This window comes from Gadus morhua, chromosome 1, assembly GCF_902167405.1.
Source record: "Gadus morhua chromosome 1, gadMor3.0, whole genome shotgun sequence".
NCBI classification, from domain to species: Eukaryota; Metazoa; Chordata; class Actinopteri; order Gadiformes; family Gadidae; genus Gadus; species Gadus morhua.
Genome location: NC_044048.1, coordinates 12600005 through 12621334, shown reverse-complemented (window position 1 = coordinate 12621334; position 21330 = coordinate 12600005). Strand labels below are relative to the sequence as shown.

Sequence of the window (21330 nt, the reverse complement as noted above, 5' to 3'; positions counted from 1 at the left end):
TTGCTTATCTGCAAGACCAGTGTAAAAAGTTATTCCTGTAAACGCCTCACCATGTTCTGTCTGCAGTTGTAAGTGAGGAGCTGTTCCATGCTGTCGACTGGTTTTTCCAAGGCCGTTGCTGTTTTTTTACCCCTGTGGCATCTAAACTGTTGAATCATACCATGAATAGACCGTAGGATGTGGTGTGCCTGTCATGAGAGATTGACATTGCAACACACGTGACACAAAGGCAGGATAACCTGGAGCTGTCAGGTATGAGTAGTGAAGTGTTGAGCTGAGCAGTGAAACATTTCTCTTAACCCTGTCCATGGTGCTGAAACAAGGAGGTCAACTTTTATAGGTACAGTTATTTACCTTCGCTGATGGGCAGTGGTCCCTTTCTTTGGATACGTTTAATTTGCTGGTCAAATTCTGAAATAAATAACATGCGTCAGCTAGTCCAAGTGTGAAATGCAACGCCATTCAGACAAAAATATGGCGGTAAGGGAGGGCAAGGCCACCCACAGATGGCGCATACTCGTATTTATCCATGAGTGCACGTCTTAGGAGGCTCTCCACTTTTTACTTGGCATTTCAATTCAAATCGAAACTTAACCCCGAAAGATCACACCACAACCTCTGCGTACCAGACTTTGAAGTTCTACCAGGATGATGTTTCGGTAGGTGTCGTGGATTTCCTTGTAGTTACACTTGCGTTCACCACAGCAAACGACCAACAGAATAACCATGGTGAAACTTCGAAGAAAAGACCCGTTGAGACCCTGTGGAATATATGCACTTGAATTAAAAAAGGATCGCAAGATGATTGTAGGCTGCTGTTGCGCCACGCATACTTGTTACTGTGTGCCCTCGCCAAAGCGCGCCAACTAATACTTGCAGATACATGCGCTCTTCGTGTCCCGTTGCTCTAATCAGCGGCTAATGCCAACACGTATGGAGCCATTCCAAACGCACATTTTTGAACACAACTGCGGAACATTGTAATGCAATGGATGTTATTTTTGTGTCCGTGTGCATGCGAACGAAGCCAACTCACCATTTATCATATTTTATTGCGGGACCCACACATAAAAACCCATCGCTTTGAGAAGAAATGATAGTCCATCAGATGGCTATGGTAGCAACCAGCCGACCCAGAATGCGGTGATTGTATCCGAACCAAAGCAAGAGGTAGGCAGGCAGAAAGTTTAACCATTCAGGAGGTTGATATCGCACGTGGTTTTTTTCCCCGAGTTATCAAATCCAACGCCGGCTCCGGTTTCCTTTACAGTCATGGGTTGCTTGCTACTCGTGGGTTGAGAATACGCTCCAAACTCAAGTCTGATCAAGTCAAGGAAAACTTCCTCAAACATAAACTTTCGTTTGAGTGGTGCAAGGTTCAAAGGTATCTTTTTTTAATGCAGTTTCCGGTTGAGAAATTCAAGCAACATTGAAAAGCTATAAAGCTGCAATGATGTAGGACTATACCTTACCTCTACAATAGATAACTACAATATATTGAAAGGGACTTGGATGGAGATAACCATGTGCATTAAAACGGTCAGACAACAAAAAAGATTAAAATTTTCTGAGTTTTAATAATATGGGGGAATCAAACCCACCCACTAAGTTTGTAAGAGATCAAATAAACAAGCTGAAATGTTATCTTAAACCTGCAGGGGTTCAGTCAAACACAACGCATCACAAATAAAGAATCAACAACACAACTCCCTAGAATGATACGCTTATACACGCCGTTTACTTAAGCACACAAAACAAAAATATAACGAGACAAAATTAACCCATAAAAATACATGTTTCTTTCGTTGTTTTCCACAGTTCAGCCAGATGGAGCACAACCAAAGCAATAAAAAAGGTGAACAGCTGTAATGAAAGAGTGTGGCCACTGTATACATATCACTGTACACAGCCGGAGGGAAAAAAAGAACAAGAGTCACAGCTCATAGCCTTTCCCCCCGACCCCTAACGTGTGCCGAGCGTCCGAGTCCTGCCAAACTGCCTTGAATCCTTCGTGTTAATGAAACCGTGATCAGAAGGTGTTCTTGATCTTGGCCGCCACCTGGGTGAGGATCTCGCCGATCTTCTTCTGCCAGTTGAGGACGTGTTTGGACTCGGCGCACCACAGCTCTCCGTGGCGCGGCTCGGCGTTCTCACACCTCTTGCGTACCTCCTCCTGCTGCTCCTGTGGGCGGGCGGGGGCGGCAACATTAGGGTGGTGCGTGTCGGGGGCTGCTTTCATGGAGGTCCATTGAGTCGCTTTCATCCAAAGTGATACAGGGTTGTTGGAGAGAAACCTCAACACTGAGCTAGTTTCTATTTAGAGAGTAGTACACATGACACGGTTTGTTTTGGACACAGCTGTGATGTTGGGGGCAGGTGGCATTTTCTTCTACAATACTTGTGCTGTCGGCATTACTATTAAATGTAAGCGTGAAATACAAATGTGACCTTAGTGGAAAGATATTATCGGAACTGTCCAATGTATGTATGCATTCAGCTATAGTTGATAAGCATAAACTGTGTTCTACGCTGTTCAGCCACTTTTGTATGAAAAAGAAAATGGAACGCAATTTTCACAACATTTGTAAGAAGCAGAACACTAGAAAAAAGCCGAGACACTTACCGGTAAATGCTCCCTCATTTAGGAGACCCCCCCCCCCCTGCGTGCACGCGCGCGCACACACACACACACACACACACACACACACACACACACACACACACACACACACACACACACACACACACACACACACACACACACACACACACACACACACACACACACACACACACACACACACACACACTTACCTCTGTGCCGTGCTGCAATTCAAACTTATAGAAGAGCGCCCAAGCATCTCCCAGGTCTGGCTCGATCTTCACTGTCCTCAGGAACCATTCTCTGGCCTTGGTGATCTTACGCTCGCTCCAGAACAACCTGAGGGGGGCAATAAAAACAACATCATTAGACACACTGTGGTGGGACATGCACGCCCTTTCCTGGATGATTACAGCTATGTAGGGAAATATCCTAAGGCAAAGTGGACTTTAAAAATTCCCGTTCAACCCTTGATGAAAAGTAAGACCAACAGAGCCTGAAGGAACAAATGATTGTGAGAACATTGTGAAACAGTAGGACAAGAGGAGCCGTACTTGGCCACAGCCAGCAGGACGTGGGGGTCGTGTTCACATTTCTTCAGCGCGTCCACGCTCTTGGTCTTCCTCTGCGGCCGGGCCTCCAGGAACACTGCCTCAGCCCACAGGATGCCTTGAGGAAAGACGAGAGTAAGGCCCAATCCCATTTCTACCCCTTACCCCTTCCCCCTTCAAAACAAGGGGGAGGGGTAAGGGGAAGGGGCAAGGGGTCGAAATGGGATTGGGCCTAACTAGCACCGTAACCAACGGCGACACTTCCTGTTTCTGCGAGTAGTAGTCAGATTGTATCCACATCAGTAAGAAAACGATACATCTTAACACGGAACACATCAGCCCAGATCAAATAGGTGGACCAGGAATTCTAGATGTCTCACCAGAGTTGGCGCACTCTTGCAGGGCTTTAGCCATCAGGGTGTGGGAGATATTCTTTAGTCCTGCCCGGAACTCTAGTCGGACTGATTCCAACCTGAAAAAGACCATCATGTACAGTGTCAAATACATTGAACTGCTAAAGCACATCACTCAGTATTAGTAATCTGTCAAAAACTTGGCCCAGTTTGTATTTGCTTGGGCCATTCACAGTGTGGTGGTGGAAGGGTTGGGGGAGGGGGGGGGGGGGGGGGGCTGTCTTACCATATCTCCGGGGTCTGGGGGTTCTTGAGGCGAGCCTTCTCCAGGATGGCTCTGGCCCTGGTGAGCTGTCCCACCCTCTCCTCCAGACGAGAGAGCAGCACCCACAGGGACATGGAATGGGGACACTTCTTCAGCTGGAAACAACCCAACAAGAAACACGCCATTTCAGACCAGAGAAGGGGCACTCGAGTCAGACTCAAACTAAAAATATCCAACCCAGTGAGCCGGGCCAGGACTTGTATCCTCATCATGGTAGAAGAGTGGCTGCGCCAAATACAGTTCCCTCCCTCGCACCGCCCCCCCTCCCACTGCTGCTACACCTCCTCCTCACCCCCTGGTTGTAGGCATCTCTGGCCTTGTCATTGTTTTCGGACTGCTCCTCGATCTGGCCCCTCATCATCCACAGCTTGGGGAAGTCCTCGTAGTGCTTGAGGGCCTCGGAGCACAGCTCGTGGGCTGCCTCGATGTTCCCCAACACCCACTCCAGCTTCACCGACTTCATGAACACCTGGGAGGGACACAAACACACGTTGACTTGGATGAAGTACCCTCCGTCGAGAGCTTCCGGTGACCGATCTGTAACTGACGCCTGACTCGCCATCCGCCACATTTCTTGAGGATGGATTGTTAAGCGCCAAAAAACATGTTTCACGTGTTCATCTTGTATCATGTTTTATAAACCAATTGGTCTCTAGTGGTTTATAACTCGATATTGCAAAGACAAAAACTTCAAAGAAAATTGCAGTGCTGTTTTCAGTGATTTGCATACACTTGATAAAAAAAAAAGTTCCTAATGCCGTTACGATGCAAATCTCATAGCTAATTTACATTAGGGGTTTGTGAGTAAAAGATAACTTCATAAAGAAGTAAGAATTATTGGCATCACTTCATAAAAGACTAGAAAATAAGGCAGACTTTTCCACAAAGTGCACTCAGTCCATGAACGTTGGCGCGTTTCCACCGGGTCGGTTCGGTGCGCAAAGGTGCGGTACGGATCGTGTTTCCACTTCCAAAAGTGGGTGTGATCCGGACTGAGCCGTTTGAGCCGTACTCGTCTCACAGTACTCCTGAACTAAATTGTTACTCGCCATCATTGGGTGGTATGAGAAAGATGCGTAATAAGTTGTGGCTTATACTATGGAGCGGTACTATTTAAGCGGTCCTGCATCTAAAAGAAAATGTTTATTATTTTTTTCATTCGTCTTTGTAGGTGACAAATAACTTCGGACAAAGAAATTTGGCATAACTGGTCCTTAAAAGGTCTAATTACATTGGGCTGATGTGGAGGACAGAAGCCTTCAGCAGCACTATCAGCCAGAGTCTTGCCAGCTGTTCAAAGTGCATGGGTTGTGCAAGCCCAGGCCTGACGGATTCCCAGCAGTTATGCAACAACTTGATTATAACACACTATTCAGGCTTCATCGCAACACTCAAGAGTTTAGATTACTAAAAGCCCGTATTTGCCAGATGGGTAACCAAAACCACATCGGGGAAACCTGGGGCAGAGTGGGCCAAACATGGCCACCCTTGACTGCCAAAATAGAATGCATCCGGAATTGATGTGCTGAACAGAGGCTCTGCATGACAATAAGGGAGGTCAAAAGTACACAACATCTTTCTGTAGACCTTCAGCAGTGAGGAAAGGCGGCATTTGTATTTATATAAGTATCACGATTATTATCATTTGTTCATTAATCATTCAATCAATCATTATGAACAATTTATTTCGACCTTGTGGACAGGAACATTAAAGGTTGGGTATGGAATTCTCTTTTTTGGCCATTTTTGCAATATTACTTGAAATCCTCATCATAACCCACTTACAGCCACTGAGTTAGAGGTACTGACATGACAATTAAACAAGTCAATCATCTGTGGAACGGGCAGGGCTCGAAAAACTCCAGCCAATGATTTCCAGACCCACCGAGTGGCATTGGACAGTAAGTACGTCAATCAAACGTCGTACTGCATTCCCCCTCCCCCGCTCGTGACCCCTTCGTGCACATACTCAAAGCTTGTGACCCAGAGCAAGCTTCTGTTTGTTGTTATCCTGCGGTAGCTACTGGAGCTAGCTAACTAGCTAATGGCTCTCTCGCGCGCATCTGTGTTCGCTCGTCCATGACTTGGAATGGGTGGAGTCAGAGTCGGCGTTGAAGGAGAGGAGGTAGGACCATTTGAGTTGTGTATTTTCAAAATCTAACCCATACCCAACTTTAATGGGTATGAGATCCCTTCTAATGAGAAAGACACCCTGAAAGGCTCACCCTGGCCGTGGGCGCGCTGCTCCGGGCCTTGGACAGCAGGCGACGGGCTCGCTCGTACTCATTGTTCTCAGACTCCAACTTCACGGCCGCCAGCCAGATCTCCTCACTGTTTGGGTTGGCCTGGAGAGGAACACACACAAACGTACACATACAGAGTTCAAGGCAAACGGTGGGAGAAAGTCACATACACCGATGTGATCTGAGCCCCATAGATATGGCGGGGATGAGCCTTGTGCGTGTGGGTCACCTGGAAGGCCAGCGCGAGGATGCTCCTGGCTGCAGGCACGTCGTTGGCCATCCACTTGGACTTGGCTCCCATCAGCCACAGCACCTCCGCCTTGGGGCAGTGAGCCACAGCCCTCTGGAGCAGAGCCTCCAAAGACTCCCTGGAAGGAAAATTAAGATAGGTTTAGCAATTTGGACTGCAATTTGGAAGGCATAATCAGAGAGAGGGGGGGGATTCATAAATACACAGCCCGTCAGGGTTGCAGATTCCCCATGAGGACATTGCTGTGACGTACCTGGTGCCATGGTTCTTCTCAAAGTAGGCAGCCCGTAGCCACACACTCTTCTTGCTGGGAAACACCTGCAAAGCGTGGGCGTAGATTGCCCTGGCACATTCCAGGGCACCATGGGACACGCACTGCAACCCACACAGACAAAAATGAACATGAGGCATGGCGTCAACATCCAAAGATGTACATTCCTGGGGCGGGCGGCAGTGAAGATACCCACACTTTCTGAGTCCTCCATCCAGGTGTGCTTGCAGTCCTCCTCCTCAATGCCGATCCCTATGACAGCCCGTATGACGGCCTGGCAGGTGGCCACGCTGCCCGCCTTGTCACACTCCTCTGCATCCTGCGGCGGGAGAAGACCACAAATCATTTAGGTGGTGGGAGAGCGTTTTGACCGATTTGCTGACCGTATATTGACTATTGAAGGGTTGAGCGACAATTTGCTTTCCCACGCCAATTATAATGTCATTTAAACTAATGTACCATCAAAATATACTCTATAGACAGAGCGCACGAAGATTCACACTGCCTCTTTGAGGATATTATTTTTGTAGGTCACAATAAAGTAAATAATCCGACGCATGCGCACAATCGGCAAAGCGGGACAATGCAAATTTCCAGGGTTTTGCAGACAAATGTGTCTTAAAAGTAATTTTTGCAAACAATCTTTTTACCATCGTCCACTCGATGTTAGGTGAAGGGTAGTCTCGCAAAGCCAGACCAAACTACAGCAAGAAGAATGGTCTGGAACCACGCTATTTAGAGCCGTCTATCCGGGGAGAAACTGGGCTGGCCTGTATTTATTTCTTTAAACCAATCACAATCGTCTAGGGCGGGGCTAACCCCGAGAAGCCTCAGCGGTGTCCATGCTAAATAGTGCAAGGGGGGAAATTATTTTTATGGAACGTCTTGACGTTCAGAGGCTGTCAAAGAGATGGCTCAATCCCAACCGCCACAAAAAACGATTAAAGATGTATGTGAAGATCCTTTTATCGATAAAAAGAGCAAACATGGTTTGTTTCTTTCTGGCCTTTGGCCCTTGAGGAGCTCACGGGACTTATCAAAAAAGATTTATATGTTATCACGAAAGATTTATATGTTAAAACGGCAAGAACATCTTTCTTCCTCAGCGAATGCTGTAGTCAAATCTTATGAAGTTCTTTGCAATTTCGACGGAAAGAGCCAAACATGCTAGCTTTACAGCGCCGTCAAAGTTCTCTTCAAAACTCGCCATACTGCTTAGTGTCCGAGTTTGAGGGGGAGCACAATACGGGAAAGCCAGCAACAGGAAGGGGAGGAGTAGCGGTGGAATCCGACGCTGAACTATAGACGCTGTCCATTTCCGCTCAGCCAGACTAGGTGAAGGATGAAATCCCAGGCAAGAGGAAGAGCGCTACGTTGACACTCTACGTCTATCCGATCCTAGTTTGGCGATCTAGAATAACCCAGATTGGACGTTGTGAAACAGAAACAGTAGCCCATGCCTTGAATGAGCCAGAGAAAGGTCAACAGCATGAAATCTGGCCAACAGTGAGCCGAACAGCTGGCATGTTTCCATCTGGAATTAAGGCATGAAATGTTTTTCTTGTCAGGATAATAGCCCTCATTTACTCCTTCACCAGGTAGGCCTCAGGGATGGCCCTTACCGTTGTTATAAACTTCATAATTGATTCTAAATGGAGCATGCCTTGGGGTAAACTGTAACATTATCTATGGCAACAACAACACAAATGTTTTTCTTCAGTGTTGCCAATATGATGGGAAATAGCTGCTTTCCTTTTTTTCCCTCGTTCAAGCAACTGCATGTTTACCGGCACTTAGCGTTGACATGTCTGTTATTTGTGGTCTCAATTTCTCAGTAGGAACAGAAGCTAGGTCAACAGATAAGTTTAAGGCGGTATTCCCTTAGATAGTCCCAAAGAAATAAAAAAATGTAAGATTTCCGCTTCGTCTTAATTTTGGAACAGACTTCTGTCTGTTCCAAAAGTCTGTTCCAAAATGAAGACAAAGCTGAAACTCACTGGGTGGTATTCACAGTATGGGTGGCAAGTGACTTGCCACTTTTTAACCTTACTTCCAATTTCAGCTTTTTAGCATACCGTCCAATTTAAAAATAAGCGAACAATTGTCTTCAATATTGGCGGTTTGACCCTTTTGTGAACACACAAACACACACCTGTATCCACTGTTCCCTGTTGATCTCCACGCCGTTGGCGCCCAGCGAGGTGATGGCTCTGTCGATGATCTTCTCCACCATCTGTGTGTTGCCGTTGGCCTCCTCCAGCTTGGCGGCGGTGATCCAGATGTGGCGGTCCGTGGGGATGTTCTCGCGGGCTTTGTTGAGGACGCGGCGGGCGTTCTCGTACGTCTCCAGCCTGGCCAGCGCCAGCCATAGCTAGGAGGAGGCAGAGGGGATGGTTCATCAATGTGTGATGGCCGGGGAGAGAGGACAGCCACTAGGATGGTTGATTCTTTGGTATGGGTTAGGACTCTACTGCGGGTACCTCCACGCTGGTGGGACAGCACTCCACCGCTCTGCTCAGCATGATCCTGGCGTCCTCGGGTTCTTCCAGCTCCACGGCCGTCTTCCAAAGACGCACCGACTTGGACACATTCTCAAGGGCTGCAAACGAGGGGGGGGGCGTAGAGGCCGTTAAGAAAAGACCCAGAATGCACTGGTATGTACTGTTTGCCAAGTGTAAACTTAATGTAGTAAACAATAAGCCGTACACCAGATGGACAGAGTTGCAAGGGTGCAAATCATGTGGATAAGTACTGCCGCAGTACTGGTATATTATATAACCACAGAGAGCAGGGAGCAAATGGGGACATGTAGAGGACATTCTTCTGCAGAGAAAGCCCAACATCCATCTCCCTCACTGGGGAATGTTGAAAACTAGCTGCCGGTGTGTGAAACCCCGGGCACTAACCCTTGTAGGGTCTAGTTTGTGACTGCATGGGTGCAGAGACCGGGGCATAGGTGATTTGTTAGACAAAAGACGGATTCAGAATAGTTGTAGAAAACTCTTTGCGGGCATATTGGCGACCTTCTCTTGGCATTAAAACAGTGTTTTCATTCATCCCACTTTCTATTCAGTCTTGCAAGTAGTATTTTGAATAGGCTAATTGATCAGGTCATATTTCAACTAAGATGTTTACAGTCTTTTCACTGCTCCAACCAAATCCTAATGTTTTGGCTATTACGTGTTCAGAAGTGAGAAGTCAGAACAGGAAATAACTAGAGGATGTGGGTGACCATCCCATGAACCCCAAAATTCTAACTTTAACAACCAGTAAGTCAGGCAACCACTCTTCTTCACTTGTTTTTTTTTTGTTTATTCACTCAACTCACTGTGGGTCAAATGTGCAGGTCTGACGGTTGGCTGAAACGGAATTAAGCTGATTGCGATCTGTATAGTAGTGTGCATGTAAACAAACTCATTGGTAAAGGGGTTTACGAGTTCATTCACCGCGGCACAGCAGGGATGGGGATTAGGGGGCTTACCAACGTTGTTAAGGTCGAAAACTTGGTTTATCTTGCTGGGATGGGAATTATTTTCCTGCATTGTTCTGTTCCGTTCGAACATTTTCCTTTAAAAAATAATGGCCTATCAATCGAACCCAATGTTAAACCCATACACTCAGCCACACTAAAGATTACATCATACAATAAAGCTTAATATTGTATCGCAATAATAAAAAAACAGTATGTACACAAAAAAATTAAATCACTAAGATCGTCCCAGCAGATTCCTGTCCCAGACTCAAAAGTAACGCAATGGAAACATTTGAATGACATGAATCTCATTCTATGTAAACACCCATTTATTTATTTATATTTATATACTACAGTGACTCACCCTTCCTGAGCACTCTCTTCTTGGCCCTGCCGTCGGTCTCCAGCTCCGCAGCCCTGATGTAGATGCGCACCGAGCCGGGCAGATGGCGCACCGCCTGGGCCACCACCGCCTTGGCCGTGTCCCCCGGCTGCAGCCTGGCCGCCTCCAGCCACATGTCCTCACTCTGGGACACACAGGGAGGATGGCGGTGGTCAGCAGGCACTAGGGCTGAACCATGTGGTAATAATCTATTTTGACCAATATTGCGATTGCGATTCAGTATGCGATTTTTCTTTTTAAAGTTCCTTAGTTTCGGTTTCCCGTGATCCGTACGGATCAACCATCACGGTTCGGGACGCAAGTGATCCGCGGATCGGCTGATAAAAAAAATAAATTGTGCGTTGTTGACGTGATCAGCGCATGTTTAGAGGACAATTCCGGTATTAACCACATCATCAAGTATCGTAGCGAAATACAGTTTCTGTTGTGTTTTATTTGGCGTTCCATAAATCCCATTGAACGTAAACCGGAACCGGACGTGTTTAGGTTAGGTTGTAGTCTTTTCGCTCGGTTCGCCGTATCAACAGTAGGGCTAAAACCGAGCGAAAAGACTACAACCAACCCCCCTTGCAATGAGCAATGAGTCTCCCAACCGAAATCAATGGATTTACAAAATGCCAAATAAAACACCACAGAAACTGTATTTCGCTACCAAACTAAAAAAAAGAAGATAAGGATGTCTGCATTGCCTTGGGAGAGTGTAGACTCTAAACTCTCCCCAGGAAATGCAGACATCCTGAATTGTAAATCCAGGGTTAGGGATTATTTACTATCCTATCCATGTTAAAAAGAAGGTATAATGCCTCAGATTGCACATTTTTTAAATATTGACCATGCTTGAAGGAAGCAGGATTATTAACTAATTTGTCACTTTATTTTGTTTTTACACAGTTGAAGATTTTATTTAAAGTCACATTTGTCTTGTTATCTTCATTGTTATTGTTGATGATCCGAAAATGATCCGACCCGTGACTCAAAAACCGTGACCCGATCCGAACCGTGAGCTTTGTGATCCGTTGCATATGAAGGTATTATTGTAGCAAAAGTCTTTAGCACCTGTAACTGCAGAATTTGAATGCGTACACTAAAGTCACAGTAAATTTGAAGTTGTATATATTTATTTTGCATGTGTACTCTAAAGTCACAAATGTGTAACAGTACATTTGTAGTCGTAAAAAAAAAAAAAATATTTTTTATACCATTGTAAACACAAAATAGGGTCTACGAGTACGCTAATCTGTGTTACAGGTGCACAAATCCTTTTGCTACAATTATTGCAGCGCAGTTGGTGCAAAACACATTCGCACACCCGTGTTTCATAATCTGAGAACATGCCCAAAAGGTGTGCATTCGTAAACCCAAATTTGAACAAATACATCAGAAGTTGCACATCTGTGAACGCTATGTTAATTCAGCATTTTAATGAGCGAGCACAAAACCATTTTACAACTGCTCGAATCTGCTCCTGCAAGTCTCAGCTGTGGGTTTTTTTGCAGGTTGTTTTGCAACACCCCTAGGTGGTAAATGTGTAGCAAAAGTATTCGTATCCGTAGATGACAGAGCGTCCGTGAGCGGGACAAAATAGTCCCGCCCATAATTTCCTAATCCAATGAAAATCACCGGCAGGGATGCATTTCTCAAATTACACTGGGACCCACTGCGTGCCAGTCATGGAGCTATAAAGATCGCAGCATACCCAGCGCGGGATAGGCCTACGTTTCTTTCTGGAGAAGTGAAGAGGGCGTCCTACTGAACGGAGATGGGTATCCTACATTATGTTAAATGAAATGATTTAGTTCAAGTGAATTGAATTCCCTCCAAAGTATTTCATTAACCTGCCGCAAATGTCCTTGAATGTATTTGAATGGTCGGCATAATAACATAAATTCAGAAATGTTAATGCAATACTTTGGGGAGAATTCACTTAGTAATTTCATTTTACATAATGTAGGATACCCACCTCCGTTCAGTAGGACGCCCTCTTCACTTCTCCAGAAAGAAACGTACCCGCGCTGAGAATGCTGCGATCTTTATAGCTCCATGGCTGGCACGCGATGGGTCCCAGTCAGGGACGGCTGGTATAAATGGGCTAACAGGGCTAAGCCCTCTTACAGTGAAAATAAAAAAAATATTATTAAAAACGTACAACATTTTGTTTTAAATGTTGGTAGAACCTAAAGGAGCAACAGCACCAAAAAGTGACCCAGGATATATATATATCTTCGTTTTTTTCCTGTGAATGGGCTAAATGTATTCAGCCCAAGCGCAGTAGCGTAAGCTTCCATTGACGTTTGATTGACATATGCCCTGACACGCCCCCTTCATATGCTTCCCATTTGGGCTAAATTAGTTTAGCCCAAAGGCTGACCTAGCACAGTAGCTACAGTACAGTGACCTTCGACTAATCACAGCACAGTCAGTAGCGCAAGTGCAGTATGGCGGGCGTTAGCATGAAAATTAGTGAAGTGGATTATTTACTTTCTAATCGGTTTTCTTTAATGTCTTTGGAGGAAAAATTGGAAGTGAAAAGATTGGGGACACATCAACCAAACGATGTACAGATTTACTGCCAGGAGTGCGGTCAGAATATGGCCTGTAATAGTGCATTTGTAAGCGGGTCAACTACGTTTCGTATCGAAACATTTAAAAAGCTGTCTAAATAACCCAACATGACGTGACAAGTGTGTAGAGATTAGGGATCGACCGATATATCGGTCGGCCGATATTATCGGCCGATATTCGCGTTTTTTACGTGTATCGGTATCGGCCGATACGCGGCCGATTTTCGCCGATATTTTTTTCGCCAATTTTTTTTTTTATTTTTTTTTTTACTTGTTCTACCTCACCTGTTTTTACTATTTGTTAAATATAGTTTTTTATATTGAAGTTCAATAAATGTTCCTTTTTTTAATTGAGACTTGTAACATTTGTTATCAGTGTAATTTTTATGATTGAGGGAGCAAAAAAAAAAAAGAAGTAGTATCGGCTCTAAATATCGGTATCGGCGTATCGGCTAAGGCTGATGAAAAAATATCGGTATCGTATCGGCCCTAAAAAATCTGTATCGGTCGATCCCTAGTAGAGATAGTGGCCCCTCTCCAAGCTGCATTTCAGCGACAGGCAGTAACAATAAGGTTCTCTAAGGAATCGGAAATGATCTCATTTAATGTTGCATACAACATTACCAAAGAGGAGTTGCCATTCTCAATTTAAATCCGAAATTATTCTCATGAAGAGAAATGGATTAAACATCAACCCGACGTATAGCAATGAGATGGCATGTGCACGATTCATTGCAGTAGGCCTAATGGGCGACACCTTAAAGCAAAAGACAGCTGCGGACGTCGGAAACGCCACATAGGCCTACATGTCCTTCATGATTGACGGCGACACAGACGTCTCTACCAAAGAGTGTGTGATCGTCTACAGCCGCATTTTGCGCAAAGGGAGACCAGTCAACATTTTAATTGTGTAATACTTTAAGCACAAAAAAAGTTCTATTTTGCTTAATTTTTTAGTTCGAAATGTTCAATTTCAGCTCAGTGAAGCACTTTAAACACCTTATTTTTCTTCTATTTATAATTGTGCTTCAAATAAAGACATGCCTTTCTCTACACCTTAATCTTGTTTAAAAATCATTCACATTATATGAAAGTTATGAACAGAGATATAAAGGTGACCTCATGGCGTCTGGAGCCCTGTGAAGTATTGATAAATGTAATGCATTCTTTAGCCCACCCACCCAAAATCACCACCAGCCGTCACTGTAATTTGAGAAATGCATCCCTGCCGGCGATTTTCATTGGATTAGGAAATTATGGGCGGGACTATTTTGTCCCGCTCACGGACACTCTGTCATCTACAGATACGAATACTTTTGCTACACATTTACCACCTAGGGGTGTTGCAAAACAACCTGCAAAAAACCCCACAGCTGAGACTTGCAGGAGCAGATTCGAGCAGTTGTAAAATGGTTTTGTGCTCGCTCATTAAAATGCTGAATTAACATAGCGTTCACAGATGTGCAACTTCTGATGCATTTGTTCAAATTTGGGTTTACGAATGCACACCTTTTGGGCATGTTCTCAGATTATGAAACACGGGTGTGCGAATGTGTTTTGCACCAACTGCGCTGCAATAATTGTAGCAAAAGGATTTGTGAACCTGTAACACAGATTAGCGTACTCGTAGACCCTATTTTGTGTTTACAATGGTATAAAAAATATATTTATTTTTTTTACGACTACAAATGTACTGTTACACATTTGTGACTTTAGAGTACACATGCAAAATAAATATATACAACTTCAAATTTACTGTGACTTTAGTGTACGCATTCAAATTCTGCAGTTACAGGTGCTAAAGACTTGCTACAATAATACCTTCATAGTTCCACCCCTAGTTCAAAAGCAACAAAAAAAAAAGAAATTTTGGCGAAAACTTGTTTTCCCGGCAATATAAAATAGATAGTAAAGATGGAATGATGACCTGTTTAACGTCCCATCTTGAACTACGATCATCTTATCAGCAATTAAAGCAATAATACACGTTCTATTTCAACCAAATAATAGAAAAGTATCAATAGTGGTATCAATAAAGACTTGGATCGTTAAGGAGTCTCGAAAATGGTATCAATATCAATAAAAATTAACGATCTCCTGTCATCTGAGAGAAATTAAGATGATTTTATTTATTTTTAACTGTTAGTATTTACCTGTTACCTGTTAAAGATCTTATCGGTTAACCGGTTAACCATGGACTTCCCTTATATACTGTATATATATAAATGTATATCATATATTGTATGTTTTTTTTGTGTTATCCCAGTTATGTTTTTATCATTTAATATTACTTTTAATAGTTATGGGACTTTGGAGCAATAACCTGATGTTTTTACACTTCAGTCTGAACTGTGAATTTGAAGTTATGTTCAGTTTTTGAATGAAGATGCAACAATTGCAAATGTTTCCTTTTTTATCCGATTCATCGATTAATCGAAAAATAATGGACAGATTAATCGATTATTAAAATAATCGTTAGTTGCAGCCCTAGTGCAAACATCACATGAAACAATCATTAGCTGCAGCAAATTGTGTTCTACGTTAAACTATAAATGCTGCATACTGTACCTGAACTAATTTAAAGAAAGATATAGTAATAAATCATCTACAAAGGAAACAACCTCAAACCAAACCAAAAACTAAATAGTTATAAATGCTAGAAGTCTGATAGAGAATAGGAAAACATCTATATGGAAGCAAATCACTGCCGTCATATTTTGAATGTTAATAGCCATTGAATTTTGTAAATGGAAATGTAAACCCATTCATAACATTGAACTATTATAATTTAAAAACAGGGTAATCTGAATTTTTTCGTTTTGTATTCAGCGCTTCGAATTTCAATTTTTTTTATTTCAAGTAGAACCATTTAAAGCTGGTTTTCAGTTTCCAGAAAATTAAATCCATAAAAATGTAAATGCAGTAGCGGTGTATTCGAAGGACAGGCCTAAGTAATTGAGAATTTTAGATCAATCTAACATACTGCCGGTCTATTAGAGTCAGTCAAGTGATCAAAGAAAACAGTAAGAGAATAAATCCAACGATGGCTAACAGGTAAAAAAGGCGGGACTCCGGTAAATGGTCCGGTTTATGTAAGTTATGAATATTCAAACTCAGGCCTCAATAAGCAGAGGGGATCACACATCATAACAGCTATGATGACAGGAGACAATTTGATTACATGATTCAAACATTTTGAACTTTACTTTTTGTCCCTGAATTAGTTAACGCAGATAAAAAAGAACATTGAAATCATGTTTTGAAATGGTACAGACTAATTCAAGAACGATAAATTCAGATGACCTTGTTTTCGAAGTATAATGTTTCAATGATACAAATTAAATCATGGTTACACGACTTCCATACACAAACTTCAATAGCTTTTATAATTCAAAACATGACGGCATTGATTTGCTTCCATACATCTATGCCTGGCAGCATGAGCAGCTTGCGCCATGGAGGAGAATCGGAGAGAGCTCACCTTGGGACACATCTCGGTGCCCTTCATGATGAGGTTACGAGCCACCTGCAGCTTGCCCGTCACCTCCTCCAGCCTGGCGGAGGCGATCCAGGCAGGGGGGTGGTGGGGGTTGGTCTCCCGCACCGACTTGAGCAGAAGACGAGCCTTCTTGATGTCACTGGAGGACAGGAGGACGCGGTTACACAAGAGACAGATGAATCGATAGATGAGGCCTGCTGTGTGACATTAGCGATACGGCCAGGGATAATGCGTTGTTATTTAAATGTGTTGCATTATTATTGAATGAACATGCAATCTTGTCTAGACATCGGTACCGAGAATCAATTGATGTGGAAAGTATGCTCTAAATAATTGTTAGTAGGCTCTTGAACATAAAAGCGGGTCAGAGCAATGTGATTATGATGAACTATTTGTATGTCCATGTCAAGCCTCTCCTTCAGCCACCTCCTGCCATGCGAGCCCTCACCTAATGTCTCCTCCGTGGGTGGGGATCATGGAGTTGAGGTCGGTCAGGTAACCTTTGGGATCCACCACCGTCTGTCCACTAACTGAGTCAGACACCTGTGGATACAGAACAGACACTGAATAAAAGAGACTAACTCTTGTGCGTCACTTGTTTCCAGACTGACGTACAAAACAACGACACATATTGACGCTAAAAGTTGCACTATGCAGCTTTTCCACTGCAATTATTTACCCATTGAAACATATCTAAACTTACTACAACCTTTCTCAAGAATAAGACCCTCATCTATGAGTTAATATATACAGAAGGTTTATTTTCTCCATAAATAATTGCATTCCAATCCACTTCTTCCCCATCAGTAACACTCAACCGAAAAGGATACGGCTAGAACTGTAGCTACAACTCAATCCAATCCAATCCAATCCACTTTATTTATATAGCACAGTTTAAACAAACACAAAGGTTTCCAAAGTGCTGCACAAGAGAAAAATAGATAAAATAAGAGATAAAAAGAGATAAAATAAGTAAAAAATAAGTAAAAACACATGACCCACCCAACACTTCTACATCACATCAACACGCCATCTAGTGTCCAAAGGCCAAATAAAAAAGGTGCGTTTTTACCAAGGTTTTAAAAAGACACAGGGATGTAGTTTGTCTAATATGGAGTGGCAAAGTGTTCCACAATTTTGGGGCTGCTACCGCAAAGGCACGTTCTCCTCTGTGTTTTAGCCTGGTACGGGGTGTGGCCAAAAACAGCTGGTCAGCTGACCTAAGAGAACGGCTAGGAGTGTAGGGTATTAGCAGCTCGGAGAGGTATGGTGGGGCAAGGCCATTTAAGGCTTTAAACGCAAATAAAAGTATTTTAAAATGAATCCTAAAACGTACAGGTAGCCAGTGCAATGAAGCCAGAATAGGTGTAATGTGGTCGTACTTTCTAGTGTTAGTCAAGAGACGAGCTGCGGCATTTTGAACTAATTGGAGGCGGGCAATGGAGGCCTCACTAATCCCCATGTAAAGTGCATTACAGTAGTCCAGCCGGGTGGTCACAAACGCATGGATTACTATTTCAAGATGCTGTCTCTGAAGCATTGGTTTAATTTTGGCCAGCTGCCTTAGCTGGAAGAAGCTGGACTTCACCACAGCTTTTACCTGGGTGTCAAATTTGAGGTCAGTGTCCACCTTAACCCCCAGGTTATTTAAGATTGGCCTACGGAACTGTTCCAGGTAGCCTAGGTCAACCAGGGGGGACACACCAGAGCCACTGAAAACCATAACCTCTGTCAGCCAATGAAGGTTGCTAATTGGAAAAAGTACAGAGTTCAGGTTTTTAATACAATCATTTCCTTCTAATAGACAGGTTTATAGGTTACCTGGCTAAGCCTCATGTCCATGAGTGTGTTCCTGGCTTGGCCGATCTTCCTCATGTCCAACTCCCCGGTTCCGGGGGTCATGCTGCCTGGGTAGGGGGTGTTCAAACCGCCCAGCTGGTCGGGGAAGGGTATGCAACATTAATGGACATGGGAGAGACACATACGTAACATATGTCCTTTCATTGGAAGAGAAGCCATTTTTAAAAAAAAAGGTGGGTGGTTTTTGTATGCTTTATATGCCGGAAGAAGGATTCAAATAATACACATGTGAACACCATGTCATTCCATGTTGTCTCAATGGGCTTGATAACTGGTGAGACAACAACTGGGCTGTTAGTTGGGTCTGCTTTCCTTCCGCAGAGGAAGAGCCTGACCCCTGCTGGTGCATTATGTTACTAAAACAAAGTACACTATCGAAAAGGCAGAATGCAATACATCTGTGTGCTTACACTTACCCCCTGCAGTGGGTCCACGGTGGTGTTCTTGTCACCAGACTGAAGGTGCTTGGAGAAGAAGCTGTCGGGCATAGGTGTAAGCTTCTCATGGCGTGGGTTTCTCTGACGCTTGTTTCTTGCATCGCCCACCTCTGGGATGCTGAGCCAGTCCTCCTCCGACACCTCTGCCAGCTTCCTCTGTAGCAAAAAAAATACGAGGAGGAGGATAAAGAGATTTTCCAATGAGAAGATGAGAAGATAAGGAACAGGTTGAAGCAGAGTTAGGGATCAAATTGAAACTCTTGCCACAAAGTTAGGCTGGGAAAATAGACGCATTTCAAAACCAGGATGATATGGTGTGACCATGACGCAAAACCAGTGCAATAAAGTGAAGAGATACATAGAATATATTTAAATGGGGCCTATATTGGCACTAAAGACTGATGAGTTTCAAAGGAGAAGTAAAAAATGGGCTTCTGGGTCAAGGAAGCCTACAGGTAAACTAAGGACGTTCATCAAACCAAACCCTCGCAACTAACTTGCCCCCATATTAATCAACGTAGGATGGGCCCAAAATGCGACCTAGTGGATGAAGTGACCTAGGTCCTTCAATTAGGACATCCGTGCTAGCCATATATGTCGCTGTTAATTTTACATGCAGTGTTTTACCTTTAGATCTGAAAACTGCTGCTGGATCTTTGGTCGCTCCATACGGTATTTCTCAATTTCATCCTTCTCGCGTAGCTCCCTGAAAACATAGCACACTTTTTAAATAGAAGAACCCCTGGAAGAAGGTACGTCAGCATTATGGAAAAGTTTTTTTTGGTTTGGCAATTTTTGGTAGAGATTATAGGTTTTCCTCCCACCTCCTCTCTTTGCGCCGCTCATCCATTCTTTTGTCCAGTGCCGCATATATTGCATCTGCCTCTTCATCGTCTTTCTCGTACGGCCCACTGGAGAAAAGGCTACCTGCATAGCCGTTAAACTAAAGGAAACGTAGTAAGGAAGAACAAAGTGAACATTGAATACACAGCCCATTTGCACACTCAGCACCCCCACATCCTCAACTACAAGAGGTTGACCAACCTCGTCATAGTTGGTGTCGTTCAAATCTTCCTCATCCTCTTCGTTCTTTTTCATCTGGTCCCCAACTGTCCTCTTACCCGGGGGCGCATGGCGGTCATCTACCGGGTCGTTCGCATCCCGAGCGGGACCAATATCGGAACGGGTGGTAAATCCAGTAGCACTGAATGGGTTCAAGAGATAGAAGTCGGTCTAGCGGACACTTTAAAAGGTCAGCAAGATCAAGTTGTTTTAAAACACAATTGTGTGCTTCTAAATCAATGACTGAAAACAAGAGTTGTGGATCAACCACATCTATGTCATCGCATGTGTCCCATTATAGGTTAGAATGTGTACGCTTACATTTACAGCCAAGTACATTAGCAATATGTATTCTAAACGTTGATTAGTTACTGCACCGATGCAGCACTAATCACTAACAGGGTTACAAAAGTCACAACAACTTGTATTTAGCTTGTTAGCACGCTAGCTGCATCCAGCATTGCGAGGCAGACGTACCCTCTGCCGAGCCCGGGTACATAGCCCAGCGGGGCAGGCATCCCCAGAAACGGCTTCTTTTTCTTCCCCATGAGCGGCGAGGCAAGGGGCACGGCCGGGGGTGCACCGGCAGCCCCGGCGGCCCCCGCACCGCCCGTTGCCGCTTTCGATACAACTTTGCTACCCTGTCTCCCTGGACCGCCCGACATCGTTGCACAGCCGCCGTCTGAATTCAATTCAGGAAGCACAACAGCCCCACTTCCGGTCTGATAGAAGAGTCCAATGGGTCTGTTTTTACAACAGCGCCCTCAGTCTTTAGACGAATTTAAGCTCATCTTCTGTAAAAATGTTGTCAGGAGCTCAAGTAGATAGACATATCGGCATCCGATCCTATTACCAAACAAACATCAATAAACATTTAATTGATTTTCTGAATATAAAACTGAAAATATGTTCAAAATTATTTGTTATAGTGGCCACAAGGGGGAGCCATGTTAATGCCAACGTTTTTCCAGGGACGACAGAAGCCGGTCGCATACCTTATAAACATTCATTTAATTGTATTCCGTTTGAGTTAGTAGCCTACCACTGTTTTTCAGCGAGGCTATGTTACAGTTTATCCAAGGCACATTTGTTTTTACTTGCCCCTGTTGATCGCTTATATTTAAATTGCAAATTGGAGAAATTAGGTGTGCTTATCCTGTTATATTTGTATTGAGCATGTAGTTCAATCAACTTTAAAACAAAACCTACTTGATTAGTTATATTTTTTTTCCAGAAATATAATCATGCTATATTCTGACATTTTCTTCCCTGGCAATTCCTCTTTCATTAACTTTGCCTGAAGGGTCAACAGTATTTCTGGACTAACATTGAATGATGACGTTTGAGACCCATTAGGAGATATATGGATCACCCAGCCCAGGTGCTGTAGGCCTATATGAAGCACAACGTACCAATAGCCACAGATTATTATATACAGTAT

General features: G+C 43.8%; 1 protein-coding gene across 1 annotated transcript; it reads right to left on the bottom strand.

The window, feature by feature from the left end:
• Positions 1 to 130: 130 nt before the first annotated feature.
• On the bottom strand, positions 131 to 20593 carry prpf6 (PRP6 pre-mRNA processing factor 6 homolog (S. cerevisiae)). The gene is made up of 24 exons (XM_030351559.1): positions 20367 to 20593; positions 19872 to 20031; positions 19652 to 19770; positions 19455 to 19533; positions 18807 to 18983; positions 18352 to 18465; positions 16979 to 17073; positions 16513 to 16669; positions 10432 to 10594; positions 9076 to 9194; positions 8748 to 8966; positions 6792 to 6914; positions 6578 to 6699; positions 6304 to 6442; positions 6057 to 6176; positions 4124 to 4300; positions 3793 to 3926; positions 3534 to 3625; positions 3157 to 3271; positions 2815 to 2941; positions 1037 to 2182; positions 627 to 761; positions 355 to 411; positions 131 to 188 (listed from the first exon to the last, which is right to left on the bottom strand). The coding sequence occupies exons 1-21, from the start codon at positions 20552 to 20554 to the stop codon at positions 2030 to 2032; spliced, it is 2892 nt and encodes a 963-aa protein (XP_030207419.1). The 5' UTR covers positions 20555 to 20593; the 3' UTR covers positions 131 to 188; positions 355 to 411; positions 627 to 761; positions 1037 to 2029.
• Between the last annotated feature and the right edge of the window lie 737 nt (positions 20594 to 21330).